Source organism: Mytilus californianus, unplaced genomic scaffold (assembly GCF_021869535.1).
Source record: "Mytilus californianus isolate M0D057914Y unplaced genomic scaffold, xbMytCali1.0.p SCAF_18, whole genome shotgun sequence".
Taxonomy (NCBI): Eukaryota; Metazoa; Mollusca; class Bivalvia; order Mytilida; family Mytilidae; genus Mytilus; species Mytilus californianus.
The window spans coordinates 8,214,060-8,228,846 of NW_026262666.1; the positions used below are offsets into that span (position 1 = coordinate 8,214,060).

Sequence of the window (14,787 nt, forward strand, 5' to 3'; positions counted from 1 at the left end):
TTCACTTTGATAATTGTGGAGATAACTTTTTCATGTTTTCCTGCTGTTTGATAAATATAATCAAAATTATTTTTGTAGTACTAATAAATTGGTTTGCATTGTTTGAACTCAATGTGTGAGCAATTTTTTGCAAATCCAGCAGTATAAAGTTGGGGATATAAAAGAGGTAAAAAAAAATCATGTTTCATCTTCAATGGAAATATAGGGATACATTTCTAAAACAACTTTGCTTTATTCATCTAAGTTCGTTGTCTATTCAAGAAACAATCGAACAAACATATACTGTCTATGTACGTGAATTTGAATCCTATATAACTTTTAATGTCTTAACCATATACTTTTGAAATCGAGCTTTAAAACTTGTATGTACTATCTTCCACTATTATCATTGGGGCAATACATCATTATAAGATTCACATGACGACTCTCATGGTTCATATATCAATCCCATTTTACCATCAACTCTTATTTATGTGCTACATATTGTAACAGTAGACCACACGGGGGTTGGGAAGCAAAATGTTTAATTTTTAATAATAAAAAAAATGTTTGAAAAACACTACCTTAAATTTTATTTGCATGACAAAAGTAAGCGTTGTCTGATATGACTCTTGTATTTCTGGCTGTTTTGTTGGTTTATTTTTTTAAAGGCTGCACATATGATGTTATTGATGTGAATATGGAGTTTTATGTTGACACTTGGATTTTACATCCCATATTGATAGTTCGTTGTCTATTCGAATAAACAATATAATTATTTAATAAGGGGTTGTGTGATCCGGGCTGACATCTCGCTTATATATGTTGGTTTGTTGATTTGTAACTAATATTATGTGTTTTCTGTACCATTCCACTGTAAATGGTATGTTGAGAAATAAAGATACATGTAAATATATAATAAATTTTGCAAATTTATAACACAGTAAGACAGTAACACATATGAATCATTTATCTTGTTCATTGGAAAAGCTAAACCATAAAATCGGGATATAAACAATCGAGACATAAAAAGACAGATGTGGGTTTCTTTGTGGTTTTGGTTTAAAATGATAATGAATGCACAAATAAGTATAGGATTTGGTACAAAAAGAGTATTGACAGACTCATCCTTTGAATAAATAGCGTTCCCTATATGTACATGTACTAGAAATACAATATGAATGTAGCCTATTTACATGCATGTCTAAATGCGTCGTCAGATCATACGTTTTCGTACGTCATATGAATCAACATGTTGTTACCCTGCAAAAACATATTCCGTACAATATATTTCCGCTGCTCTAAAATTCACTACCCTTTTTTCCTTTATGTTTTTGAACTTTTGAACGTTTCATATTATTGTTACTCTGGGTACGTTATATCTAATTCGCACTTGCCAAAGTTTAAAAAAGTATTTTCCTGACAAAAGTGTACGCCGCGTCCACATTTGCACCGACCTAATTCTCAGAAAATATTGCACCGTCACTAAAAAGTAAAATAACAAAAATACCGAACTCCGAGAAAAATTCTAAACGGAAAGTCCCTAAGCAAATCGCAAAATCAAAAGCTTAAACACATCAAACGAATGGATAACAACTGTCATATTCCTGACTTGATACACGCGTTTCTAATGTAGAAAATGGTGGATTAAACCTGCTTTTATAGTTAGCTAAACCTCTCACTTGTATGACAGACGCATTAAATTCCATTATATTGGCAACGATGTGTGAACAAAACAAACACACATAAAAGGTAAAAAAATGTCAAACATAGGGGTACATCAGTCAATAGTGTGTTATAATCTTCATAACAATCGAACAAACAAATATGTCAACAAAGAAAAACTAAAAAGCATACAGACAAAGTACATTAGCAATACGAAAGACAAGTATACAAACAATTACCATAACACAATAACACAATGACGGGAAGTATAAGTACCGAGCCGCTTCAAATGGATATAACCAAAAATATACTAAACGGTGAAAGTAATAATTTACAAAGACATATAAAAAAATAACACGTTATTTCGATGATATACAAAGCCAGATAACATTCCTCATTAAAGGTTTTCACAATATCTATAAAACGTACGATTTTGTCATTTCAATAAAAACTAATTTAATCAAATTACCTTGTACGACATCTGTACTGTTCCCACCTGGAAATATTCGACAAGTTAGTGCTCAAATACAGCATCTTATGTGTCATTCAAAGTTCGTAGTCGCCTTACAATCACCAACGGTTTTATATATACATGACCATAATGCCTTTAGTATTTTAAAAGTCTTCTTTGTTATCAAGACTAATCTGATGTATATAATTACACAGTAATTGTATATTGTCCATCAGTTTGAACTATTTCATATAGATGAATGCGAATTATTTTGCTCTGACTATGAAAGTGTTTCCAGAAAGCACGGCGATGTGGATTGTACATCAATAGGCCGTCAACCATAAATCAAAGGAATAAAAATACAAAAACATCTATATACCATCATATTGGGTGTATCGAAGTTCAGATTTATCAAGAATTATCAATGTAGTCGGTATCGTAGGTTAACATTTTCTTTGGCATCTATCGTGAATAATGGTAAGGTTTTGATATACATATTTCCAAATTTAATCCGTTGTAATTCCATTTGTGATAGATTTTTGCGCCCTCAGTTCAGCTAAAAATATAGGTAGATACAAGAAAAAGGCATGACATCAAATCATTTATATCTTTATACATTATACTCTTAATAAAATGCACTAAAATCAGACGTCAAATGAACTTACTTAAACAAGCTACACCTACATCTTGGCTATGTCTACACGATGTAGCAAATAAGCCATTTGTAGAACAGCTATCGAGATGTTTTTCGTTTCCCTTACATCCTAAATTTTGGAAAAAAACTGGACCAGTTCCTTCCCCAAAGGTACCACCAATAAATGCCTGTAGAGCCCTTAGAAGAAAGGAAAATATACAATTAGTTAATACAATTCATTAAAATATGTTTAGCATCATTAAAAAAAACCATTTTCAATGTTATAGATTTAAGAAGATGTGGTATGAGTGCCAATGATTGTTTTACATACTAGTAGTATGCATAGTATAAAATTGCAAACAACATTTTAACAAGTTCGTTTGAAATCTTATTCAATTCTAAGCGACATTTCAAATCATTACTGTAAAATAACCGGAAGATAACAACAGTATATTCAAACTCATAAGTCGAAAAAAAAAAAGAACTGACGATTGATCAAGGATAACAAAAATAACGAACTCCAATGCAAATTCAGAAAAACAGGGGGAGTCCATAAAACTGACTAAATCAAATGTTGTCATCAGCAGAACAAGTGAAAAACAACTGCCATATTCCTGACTTCGTACAGGCATTTTCCGAAGAGAATGGTGGGTTAAACATTGAGTTATAGCTAGCCAAACCTTTTATTTGTATGATAGCTCTTTCATATTGACAACATTTAGTAAGACACCAAATCAGACGTAGTGGGTAAATTTGACAATAACTTGGATCCAGCAGCCAAAACTGTGTAAACATTCATCACATCAGGCTTAAAATTTTGTATGCCAGAAAAGCGTTTCCTCTGCAACAGACTCATTAGTAACGCTTGGATCAAAAAAGTTAAAAGGCCAAATACAGTATTAAGTTGAGGTGATTTTCGGACCTTAAACTCAGAAAGGTTTTACAAACAGCTTAGAAAATCTATTTCTGGGATCGAAAATATATTGTTACCTAGAATATCCTGCCATTCGACACAACACTTCTGCATCCGCCAATCCAAATTGTTTATCACAAATTGTACCCCATTGTCCATTTATATTAATCTCTACTCTTCCCTCAAATGGTCCCGGACCATCAACAAATCTAATGCCTATGACAAATAAACTAATATATAACTAACTTATATTTTTCAGATAGATTAATCCTGTCTAATTAATCAACAATGTAATCAGTTAGGGGATTGTCATTCTTTAAAAATGTATGCGAAAATGTTTCGACAAATGCTTTCGATCGAAAGAGAAATAAATACAACAGTATACTCATGGATAGCATTCATCATTATTTTGCATTTTCAACGACACGAAATGGTATTCATATTCTACCATAAATCATTGATCATTTGAATTAACATCGGTTTGATATTCCTGAAGGATGATTATTTTGAACTTCGTCGTGTGAATCTGATAGGGTATATGTTCACTTTGATAATTGTGGAGATAGCTTTCTCACGTTTTCCTGCTGTTTGATAAATGTAATCAAAATTATTTTAGTAGTACTAATAAATTGGTTTGCATTGTTTGAACTCAATGTGTGAGCATTTCTTAGCAAATCCAGCAGTACAGAGTTGGAGATATAAAAAAGGTTAAAAACAACATTTGTCATCTTCAATGGAAATATAGGGAAACATTTCTAAAACAACTTTGTTTTTTGTAAAATGATTCTTGAAAAGGGAGTGCTTTATTCATCTACGTTCGTTGTCTATTCAAGAAACAATCGAACAAACATATACTGTCTATGTACGTGAATTTGAATCCTATATAACTTTTAATGTCTTAATCAAATACCTTTGAAATCGAGCTTTAAAACTTTTATGTACTATCTTCCACTATTATCATTGGGGCAATACATCATTATAAGATTCACACGACGATTTCCAGGGGTCATATATCAATCCCATTTTACCATCAACTCTTATTTATGTGTTACATATTGTAACAGTAGACCACACGGGGGGTTGGGAAGCAAAATGTTTAATTTTTAATAATAAAAAAAATGTTTGAAAAACACTACCTTAAATTTTATTTGCATGACAAAAGTAAGCGATGTCTGATATGACTCCTGGATTTCTGGCTGTTTTGTTGGTTTATTTTTTAAAGGCTGCACATATGATGTTATTGATGTGAATATGGAGTTTTATGTTGACACTTGGATTTTACATCCCATATTGATTGTTCGTTATTTATTCGAATATATTTTGCAAAATTATAACTTAGTGCGACATAAGAATCATTTATCTTGTTTATTGGAAAAGATAAAGCACAAAACCGGGACATTAACAATCGAGACATAACAAGAAAGATTTGTTTTTATTGTTTTGGTTTAAAATGATAATGAATGCACAAATAAATAAAAGATTCCGTAAAATGAGTATTGACAGACCCATCCTTTGAATAAATAACATCCCCTATATGTACATGTACTAGAAATACAATATGAATGTAGCCTATTCACATGCATGTCTAAATGCGTCGTCAAATCATATGTTTTCGTACGTCATATGAATCAACAGCTTATTACCCTGCAAAAACATATTCCGTACAATATATATTTCCACTGCTCTAAAATTCAATCTCCTTTTTCCCTTTATGTTTTTTAACTTTTGAACGATGTCTTATTATTGTTACTCTGGAATCGTTATATCTATTTCGCACTTGCCAACTTGTGTGAACAAAGCAAACAGACATAATAGGTAGAAAATGTTAAACACAGGGGTAGAGCAGTCAACATTGTGTTATAATCTGAACAACTATTAAAAAAACAAATATGTCAACAAAAAAAAACAAAAAGGCATATTGACAAAGCACATTAGCTATACGAAAGACAAGAATACAAACAATTGCCATAGTACAATAACACAATGACGGGATGTATAAGTACCGAGCCACGTCCAATGGATATATCCAGAAATAGACTAAACAGTGAAAGTAATTATTTACAAAGACATATAAACGAATAATATAACATGCTATTAAGATGATGTACAAAGTCAGTACCTAGATTCTATACTTCAATACCATCGTGTATTTTTTGTGAAGTTGATACGGAATATTTATCAATAAAGTCTTGGTATATTCCGTTGAACTTTTTTTTATAAAAAGGACGAGACGTTCTTTGACATACCCCTAGTTCATTAACTTTCTGCTCAGACACTGGTGACGTTTAACAAAGGCTGAGTAGCAGCAGAAAGCTGTTGAATACCAAATGAGTTGGGAAATTTATATCCCATATGCAGGTGAAGTTGGTATATTGCTACTAAAGTGAAGAAAATTGATCATTTCAAAATCATCTCGTTTGTCATAGATACTGGTACTTGGATGACCGCTTGTGTTAAATTCGAGGTATAAGTCTGAAAATGCGGGAGAGGGAGCCGTAACTGTTTTTTTTTTTTTTTTTTTTTAATACTTTTTAGTTCAGGTGGATATACTAATGGAACAGAAAAGTGAATTGTTAATGGAAAGAACATCATCAATATATCTGACTGTTAAATTAATAACATGGCTTCTTCGATCTTCTGGTTTTTGACAATTGTCTGAAGGAACGCCGACTCATATGAATGTAAGAAGAGGTCGGCAAGGAGAGGCGCTCAGATCGTTCCCATAGGAATGCCGACAATTTAATCAAAAAGTCCACCTCCAAATTCAACAAATATGTTGTCAATAAGAAACTCTAACATACTGATCACTTGTTCCTCTGTGTAGCATATTTTACTGTTTTGTTCACTTTTAACAAATTATGCCGTATTGAATCCCAAAGTAATAAACTTATAACGTATGCTACCGACCGTGCGAGGGCTGTATAGCCAGTCAAGGTCGTTAAAAACTCCCATCATCAACGTATGCTACCATCTTTATGTGGCAAAGCATTGTGGATTATTTCTTTTAAACGATTTTTTAAATTTCACATGGGGAATGGTATTAAACAGGGTTGAAACATCAAAAGTTTTGATGGAACTAATTTCAGAGAAAGATTGAGAGATATAAAAGTATCCAGAATTTCTTTAGAGTTTTTAAGAATCCACATATGGTTTATACTACTTCGCGAGTAAACAGTTCACAGTATTTCTGAAAACCCTCTTAACTGCGGACAGAATCTTTGTCAATCTAATGGACAATTCTTTCTTCGAACATGCAGATAAGCCGGCAATGTACCGTTGTTTGTACCGCATTTTATGAAGTTTGGGGTAATCCAATGCAAACAAGGCAAGTCCTCCGATATGCTGTTCATTGTTACATGTATGTTCATTGAAGCCATGAAGGACTAATGATTCGCAAAATTTTATCCTTGTCAAATGATATCTCTTTGTATGTGGGATTACCTGAGTGCTCCTTTATTCCTTATTCTTTTACAAGACACTCATAGTAGAACGATTTATATACAAAGACAATATTATTTTAAGCTTTGTCTACAGGAGCAACAACATACTTATCGTGAAGAGATGATAGACATTTCACAGCCTTTTTGTCTCTGAAAACGGACTTTGGTCGATCATTAACACATTAACACAGTTGTTCAATTTATGAATACGACGTTTTATCAGAGACCTGATTTTTTTAACTATTCTGACATATTGTCCAGTTCAACTTCTCGTTTAGCCTATGCTCTAGCGTAGTCATCATTGGCATCCATAATTATTTATGGTTCCAATTGATGTGTTGGGGTTCTCTAAACTTAGGACTATGAGATATCACCTTTCGGAGATGTTCATTTTGAATTATGTTTAGATCCCAAAAAATAACATGGTCAAGGGGCAGAAAATATAAGGCGAGTGGGAACAGTCACATGTCAAAGGGTTTTTGTTTATTGTTCTTAATCAAGATCCTACAATACTTGCTTATAGCTAAATACTTTAGATTCCATTTTTTGGTGTAACTGTATGATACAATAAGAACAGACTGATTTTGAAAATAAGGTTGAATTTTAGATGTTACATCCTCATGATGTAGAACGATGACAATGTTGATTGCATCAATTCCTTTATTGGTCAATTGAACAGAAAGGAATTTCCTCTTTTCCTCATGTAAAGGTTCTGATTTTACTGGTTTAAAAAGACGAAAAAGAGCTACATCACAAATTATGTTGACCAGTCTGTATATTGGAGAAATTGTATTATTGCATCCTTTGTCAAGAGCATAATCTCTCAACATTTTAGAAAATTAGCAGGCATTCAAAAATGATAGTTCTAATGTAACATAAACCTAGCGGATGATGAAGATGTCAAAAAGGTCATCAAAGCTCCTAGAGGCGATCTAGATTTGGAAGACTTTTTTAAAATTAGGCCGATGACTGACTACGTTTGTGTCTTAAAGTAGTATTGCATATGCTCATTACATTTACATCACTGCAGGCCGGATTTGATAAATTTCATACTCCTGTGTTGTTATCGTTGCAACCATTTGGTATTGGAGTACCTAGTTCCCTTATCAATAAATTTCTCTATTTATTATGAAAGGGGTACTTATCATAGAGCTATTAATGGTGAGATAAATTTTCTCGATAATACGTACTTTCATTGATAAAGAAGGATCATGGTCCGGTTGATTAAAATGGTTATAAAGAACCCTGAAATGCGGATCTTTATTATTGGACCGGTGGTGATTCATCCTTTTTACGCAAATTTTGTCGAGTTTCACCAACATAAAGTAAGCCACACAAAATACATTTAATTCCGTAAATGACTTTGTCTGTGGAATGGTCCACAGGCTGAACAGATTTAGTATTATAGGTTTTTCTTGTTAAGTTACTAGTGAAATCGGGAGTCGTTATTGACATATTACATATTTTACGCGTTTTCTTTTCTTATCTTTACAAGTTTTAATGTTTTATAAAACATCGTTACATTCAAACAGTCTAATTATAATCAAACTATAAAATGCTAGTCATACATATCATTCACGATGTCAAGTTAATTGCACCACAAGCGCATTTCGAGTATAAATGTCTCTTCAGTGATGCTTGAGAACAAATGAAGGAGCTTATAAACCAAAAAGGCCAAAAAGTGTGACCAAATTCATTTTCGAATGGAACAAATTTATTTCGCACTTGCCTATCATGCAATATGGGATGCGTGGTTGCATGGGTGTTTTATTATAACAAAATTAAAGTTCACCTATGAAATTTCAAACGATAAAATGTCGTTCTTAGATGTTGATGTAATTAAAGGTCCAAGATTTACAACACATGGCAATTTTGACCTTGAAATACATTTTAAAGAAACAAATTCTTACCTGTATCTGCACAGAAATAGCTGTCACTCAAAGCAAGTATTCCGAGGAATAATTAAAGGTGAAGCAATACGGCAAATTAGAAACACAAGTGACCATAACAATTTGATAAACAATCTAACTAATTTCAAAGTGAAATTATTAGATAGGAGTTATGATAACGTCGAAATAGATGATAGTATTACTGATGCTTAATCAATTGACCGTACTGAATTATTACAACAAAACAAATCAAAAGAAAAAAACAAAGTAATCCGTTAGTCTTAATAACTAAATATAACCCATATATACGTAAAATAGAGAAACGTATCATGAAACACTGGCATTTATCACAGTTTGACGAAGGTTGTGTACACATATTCAATGCAGCACCAATACTTGCGTATAGCAAACATAAAAGTGTTGGAGATAACCTTAGTAGAGTTAAAGTTAAAGACTTTAACATAACATTGACATTTAGACCCATGATGATGGCAGATCTGTCACAATAACTAGATCTATTGAAGAAGAATTGAAATATAAATATATTAATATATCAATATATACATGAATAATGTTCATATTTTATTATATTAAAATAATTCATCTTAAAATGACCATCCTAAGCTTAACTTCCGAAACAATAAAATAGTGTCGGGTCTTTTCGTGCAATATGAGATGCGTGGTTGCATGGGTGTTTTATTATAACACAACACAAAGTATTTACATGACAAAGTATGTGCTACATTCATATTTGCACCATTCTCATCCTCAGAAATAAAACACCGTTAATGAACTTTAAATTTTAGTAAATGTTACATCACTCTGTCTTAAATCAAAACTATTGTAAATGGCAGTGCTTATAACTTCAGCTATTCGGTTTACAAAAATTAAAATATGTGCGCAGGGCGCAAACATTTTAATTTGTTTAGTTGTGTTATGTCTTCACTTAACTGTTTGTTGAATTACCCTTTTAGTTTTCTGTATTACTTTTATCTGTTCATGGTATACTTGTATCTAAATCTTATCAAATAAATTACATGTACTACCATTATCATAAGCTTTGTATGTCAGATTTGTTATAATCAATATCAAACGTATCAATAAATATGTAGACAAGTATACAGGCATTATGTGAAATATGCAGTTTAGATAAGATAAGAACAGTTTTTCCATATGATTCCATAAGGTCAAGTATTCTATCCACCAGGAAAACATTATTTGAGAGTTGGCATTGCATGTTTAAGTTAACGATAAATAACGTAGCAAATAGACATCTTTGGGTTTGCTTCCCTATATTTATCAAAGGGACTTCAACTAAACCTTGAGCAAACAATTCGAAGACGTAGTTCTAAAAAAACAAAAACAGATATTGCATTAAATGTTCAGTTCTAAAGGGACATCTGCCAGGATTCCCGTCATGATTACCGTTAGAGGCAACTAAACAAGTTCAAACAGTAATATATATTTCGTTTAAAGTAGTTGTCTATAAAAAGAAATATATATATTAACCTTCTGTCGTGAATTTTCCAGGCTTTCCTTCAATAGAAAAAAATGCAATGAATAATAATAGTTAATGATATTTGATAGACATACGAATACGAATATGTACATAACTTTTTTGGCGTATGAACGTTTGTTTGAAGTTAGTTTTGAGAGTTTTTCTTTTCTTCTCGAAACAAGAAGCAGCCATCAGGATAAGTATTGTATTAACGAACCAATTCGTGAACATGACGTTAAAAGTAGTGTAGTGCAGACATTCTTCTTGATAATATGTTTATAACAGTATTTGTGTCACAACTCTGTAAATAAAGCTCGTCAAATATGGATATGCATGAGTCAAACTTTCCAATTGAGATGTGTCAACACAAAACGATGGGGCAGATGTTATGTTACCAATAAGATATTGGAATGTTGAAAAATTAAATCAATACTTTTGTTTTAAATCAACAGATTGCAGATTTAAATTAAATTTACTTTGGCAAGATACTCCTATATCATGGCTGTGTTGACAGGAAGTTGCAAACAAACCACTGGATGAACAGCTATCCAAATGTTGTTCATTTCCACTACATCCTAAACGGTCCAGAAAAACTGGACCAGTTCCTTTGCCGAAATGAGCCCCATAAAACCTTTGCAATGCCCTAAGAATAGTTATGAGATATATTTCAAAAGTAGTTGAAAAGGCTATAAAAAAGTTCTAGGCAAAATAACTAAGTTAACAAAGTTGATATGCGTTTACTACAAAGTAGAAAGCAAAATATTGAACCAAATGTCTATGTTAATGTACTTCAATGCTTTGTTGTAATGATAATTACCATGTATTGAATGAAAAAATGTAACATTGATATAATAAATGGAAGAAACACAATATCAACTAGAGTATCCTGCCATTGGACATAATACTTCAGCATCTGCTAAATCGAAATCGGTGTCACAAATTGTACCCCATTGTCCATTGATATTCAACTCTACTCTTCCTTCAAATGGCCCTGCACCGCCAACGTGTCTGATACCTGTTTATGAAAAATCATTCTTCTATTAGTTTTTGATTCTATTTATAAATCACTATTAAGCTAGTTATCATGCTGACTGTATGAAGTGACCAAAGTATTAGGTAAAGCTTCGCAATTACAACATGTCCATAACAACTTTACAATAAGTAGTAATGGGGGATGACAACTTTTCAAAATTTCATTGTTTTGTTTGTTGTCTTGTAAATAAAAATTGTCACGGTAACTACATCCGTCTTTTTATACTAGGTAGATATATTCGCACACCCAATTCATGCCTTCGTTTTGAAAAATATCGCTACCTTTAAAGAGTCTAATTATAATCAATCTATCAAATGCTAGTCATACATAGCATTCACGATATAAAGTTGATTGCACCACAAGCGCATTTCTAGTATAAATGTCTCTTCGGTGAGGCTCGAGGCAAAAACTAATTGAACAAATTTAGGAGCTTACAAATTAAAAAAGAGTTAAATGTGTAGCAAAATTGATTTTCGAATGGAACAAACTTTTTTCGCACTTGCCACTGTGTAATACAAAAAGTATTTGCATAAAAAAGTATGTGTTACTTTCTTAATAGCATCGTTTCCATCCTCAGAAAAAAATTACACTATCAATAGATATTTATTTGTATCAATGCTAAATTGATCTGCATTAAATCGAACCTACTGTAAATGGCAGTGCTCATAACTTCAGTAATTTGGTATACAAAAATTTAAACATGTGCAAGGGGCACAAACATTTTAGTTTGTTTAGTTGTGTTATGTCTATCTATACCCAACTATTTATTGAATTAGCCTTTTACTTTTCTGTATTATTTTCATCTGTTCATGATATACTTTTATCTAAATTTCATTAAGTACATTACATGTACTACCATTATTATAAGCCTTGTATGTCAGATCTGTAAAAACTAATATCAAACTATCAAAAAATATGTAGATAAATTTACAGGCAATGTTGCAGATTGTGCTTTATGTGAAATAGGCCAGAAAAATGTTCCATATGATTGCATAAGGTTAAGTATTCTATCCACCAAGAATACCTTATTTTAGAAATGGCATTGCAAGCATTCAAGTTAACGATTAATAACGTATCAAATAGACATCATTGGTTTTGCTTTCATATATTAGTACATTGAATTTCATAAAAACTTTTAGGTAAACATTCGTTGAGGTAGCTCTAAACCAAACCAAGAAAAAATAGACTTAAATTTCACTTCTTAAGGGGAACATCTGCCAGGACTTTCGTGATGGTTACTATCAATGGCAAAGTAAACAAGTTCAGACATTCATACATATTTCGTTTAAAGTATATATTTCACTATAAAAGGAATATATACATTTACCTTCTGTCGTAAATTTTCCAGGCTTTCCTAAAATAGAAAAAATGCAATGGATAATGATAATTAATCATAGTTAATAGAATTGAAATACAAAAGCTTCGAATTTTCGGCCGAGGCACGTTTATTTGGTGTAAGTTTTGGAAGTTTTCCTTTGCAGCTCGCAACAAGAAGCATTCGACAGTATAACTTTTGTATCGGTATACCAATTAGTGAAAATGACAACAAAACTAAGTAGTGAAGACAATTTTATTCATTAACTCTTTATAACAATACTTGTCGTAAAACTCTGTAAAGAAAGATCGTAGCATGTGGACATGCATAAACGTAAGATTTCAATTGAAATGTGTCAACGATAGGGCTGATATTATATTACTGATAAGAAATTGGAATGTTGACACTTGACAAAAAAAAAATGAAATCAATGCTTTTGTTTTGAGTCAACAGATTGCAGATTTGATTTAAACTTACTTTGGCAAGATACTCCTATATCATGGCTGTGATGACAGGAAGTCACAAACAAACCACTGGATGGACAGCTATCCAGATGTTGTTCATTTCCCCTACATCTTAAATGGTCGAGAAAAACTTGACCAGTTCCTTCGCCGAAGTAAGCCCTATAAAACCTTTGCAGTGCCCTAAGAATGGTTATGAGATAGATTTCAAAAGTAGTTGAAAAAAGTATAAAAAATATCTTGGCAACATTACTAGGATAACAAAGTTGATATGCGTTTACATCAAAGTAGAAAGTAAAAAGAGCAACATTAGTATACTGCTGTATTGAACCACATGTCTATGTTAGTGTTCTTCAATGCTTTGTTGGAATGAGAATTACCATGTATTGAATGAAAAAATGTAACATTAATATAATAAATGAAAGAAACACAATATCACCTAGAGTATCCTGCCATTCGACATAACACTTCAGCATCTGCTAAATCGAAATCGGTGTCACAAATTGTACCCCATTGTCCATTGATATTCAACTCTACTCTTCCTTCAAATGGCCCTGCACCGCCAACGAGTCTGATACCTGTTTATGAAAAATCATTCTTCTATTAGTTTTTGGTTCTATTTATAAATCACTGTTAAGATGGTGTTCATGCTGACTGTATGAAGGGGCCAAAGTATTTGGTAAAGCGTCGCAATTACAACATGTCCATGACAACTTTACAATTAGTAGTAATGGGAGAATATACACCCATTAGATGTTTTCGTTTGGTAAAATATAGTTACCTTCAAACAATCTTATCATAACAGAGCTCGTAAATGTATACAAGATCCCTGAAAACTCACTGATCCTTGTAATAAAAGTAATCTTAAATATTTTTCATATTTAACAACGTTGTTAGATATGTAAATATTGTTTCTATCTGTAATAACATGATTTTGTTTTTGAAAAATTTGAACGTAACTAAATTAATACTGCTTTGCATTAACGAAAAATTATGGTTTCACTTCCTCTCGATATTTTATCATTGCACACAAAAATGCTTTTCTCAGAATATTGATGACGGCGTTACACGAAATCTGTTATATTGGTACCGATTGAAACTTTAGGATGGGAGTACAAGATTTTATGTAAGTTGTTACTGGCTTTGTATGATCTTTCTTTAACTGCGAGTACTCATAGATCAGTACAAGTTGTATTTGACTTATGGGAGTTGCGATAAAACTACGTGCGCCTATTTGAAGAGTTAAGTCAGTTCCAACTGATTTGATCATTTTGTTATCATGTTGAAGATTAAGGTTGGAGGGAGAATTGTATAGATACTTTAGACACGATAATCAATGGTCTAGTTTATGCTCAACAATAAATAAGTATATGGTATGCAACAACTAACGAAAGCTATCAGACTACAGGCTTCTAAATTAGGAAAGGCAAATACAGAATGTGTCGTGGTGTAACATAATTATGATTTCAACAGCGCTCATGTTATGATCTGTTTCTGAATTTCAAAACG

At 32.1% G+C, this 14,787-nt stretch overlaps 1 protein-coding gene across 1 annotated transcript in view; it reads right to left on the minus strand.

The window, feature by feature from the left end:
- The window catches only part of LOC127726804 (scavenger receptor cysteine-rich domain superfamily protein-like), a 47,664-nt gene extending 33,586 nt beyond the window's left edge, over nt 1-14,078 (minus strand). Inside the window, exons 1-6 of the mRNA XM_052234258.1 lie at nt 14,060-14,078; nt 13,718-13,856; nt 13,349-13,461; nt 12,830-12,856; nt 11,347-11,484; nt 3,720-3,858 (exon numbers count right to left, since the gene is read on the minus strand). Of these exons, the coding sequence (XP_052090218.1) occupies nt 3,720-3,858; nt 11,347-11,484; nt 12,830-12,856; nt 13,349-13,461; nt 13,718-13,856; nt 14,060-14,078 (575 nt within the window). The remainder of the gene's footprint in view (nt 1-3,719; nt 3,859-11,346; nt 11,485-12,829; nt 12,857-13,348; nt 13,462-13,717; nt 13,857-14,059) is intronic.
- Between the last annotated feature and the right edge of the window lie 709 nt (nt 14,079-14,787).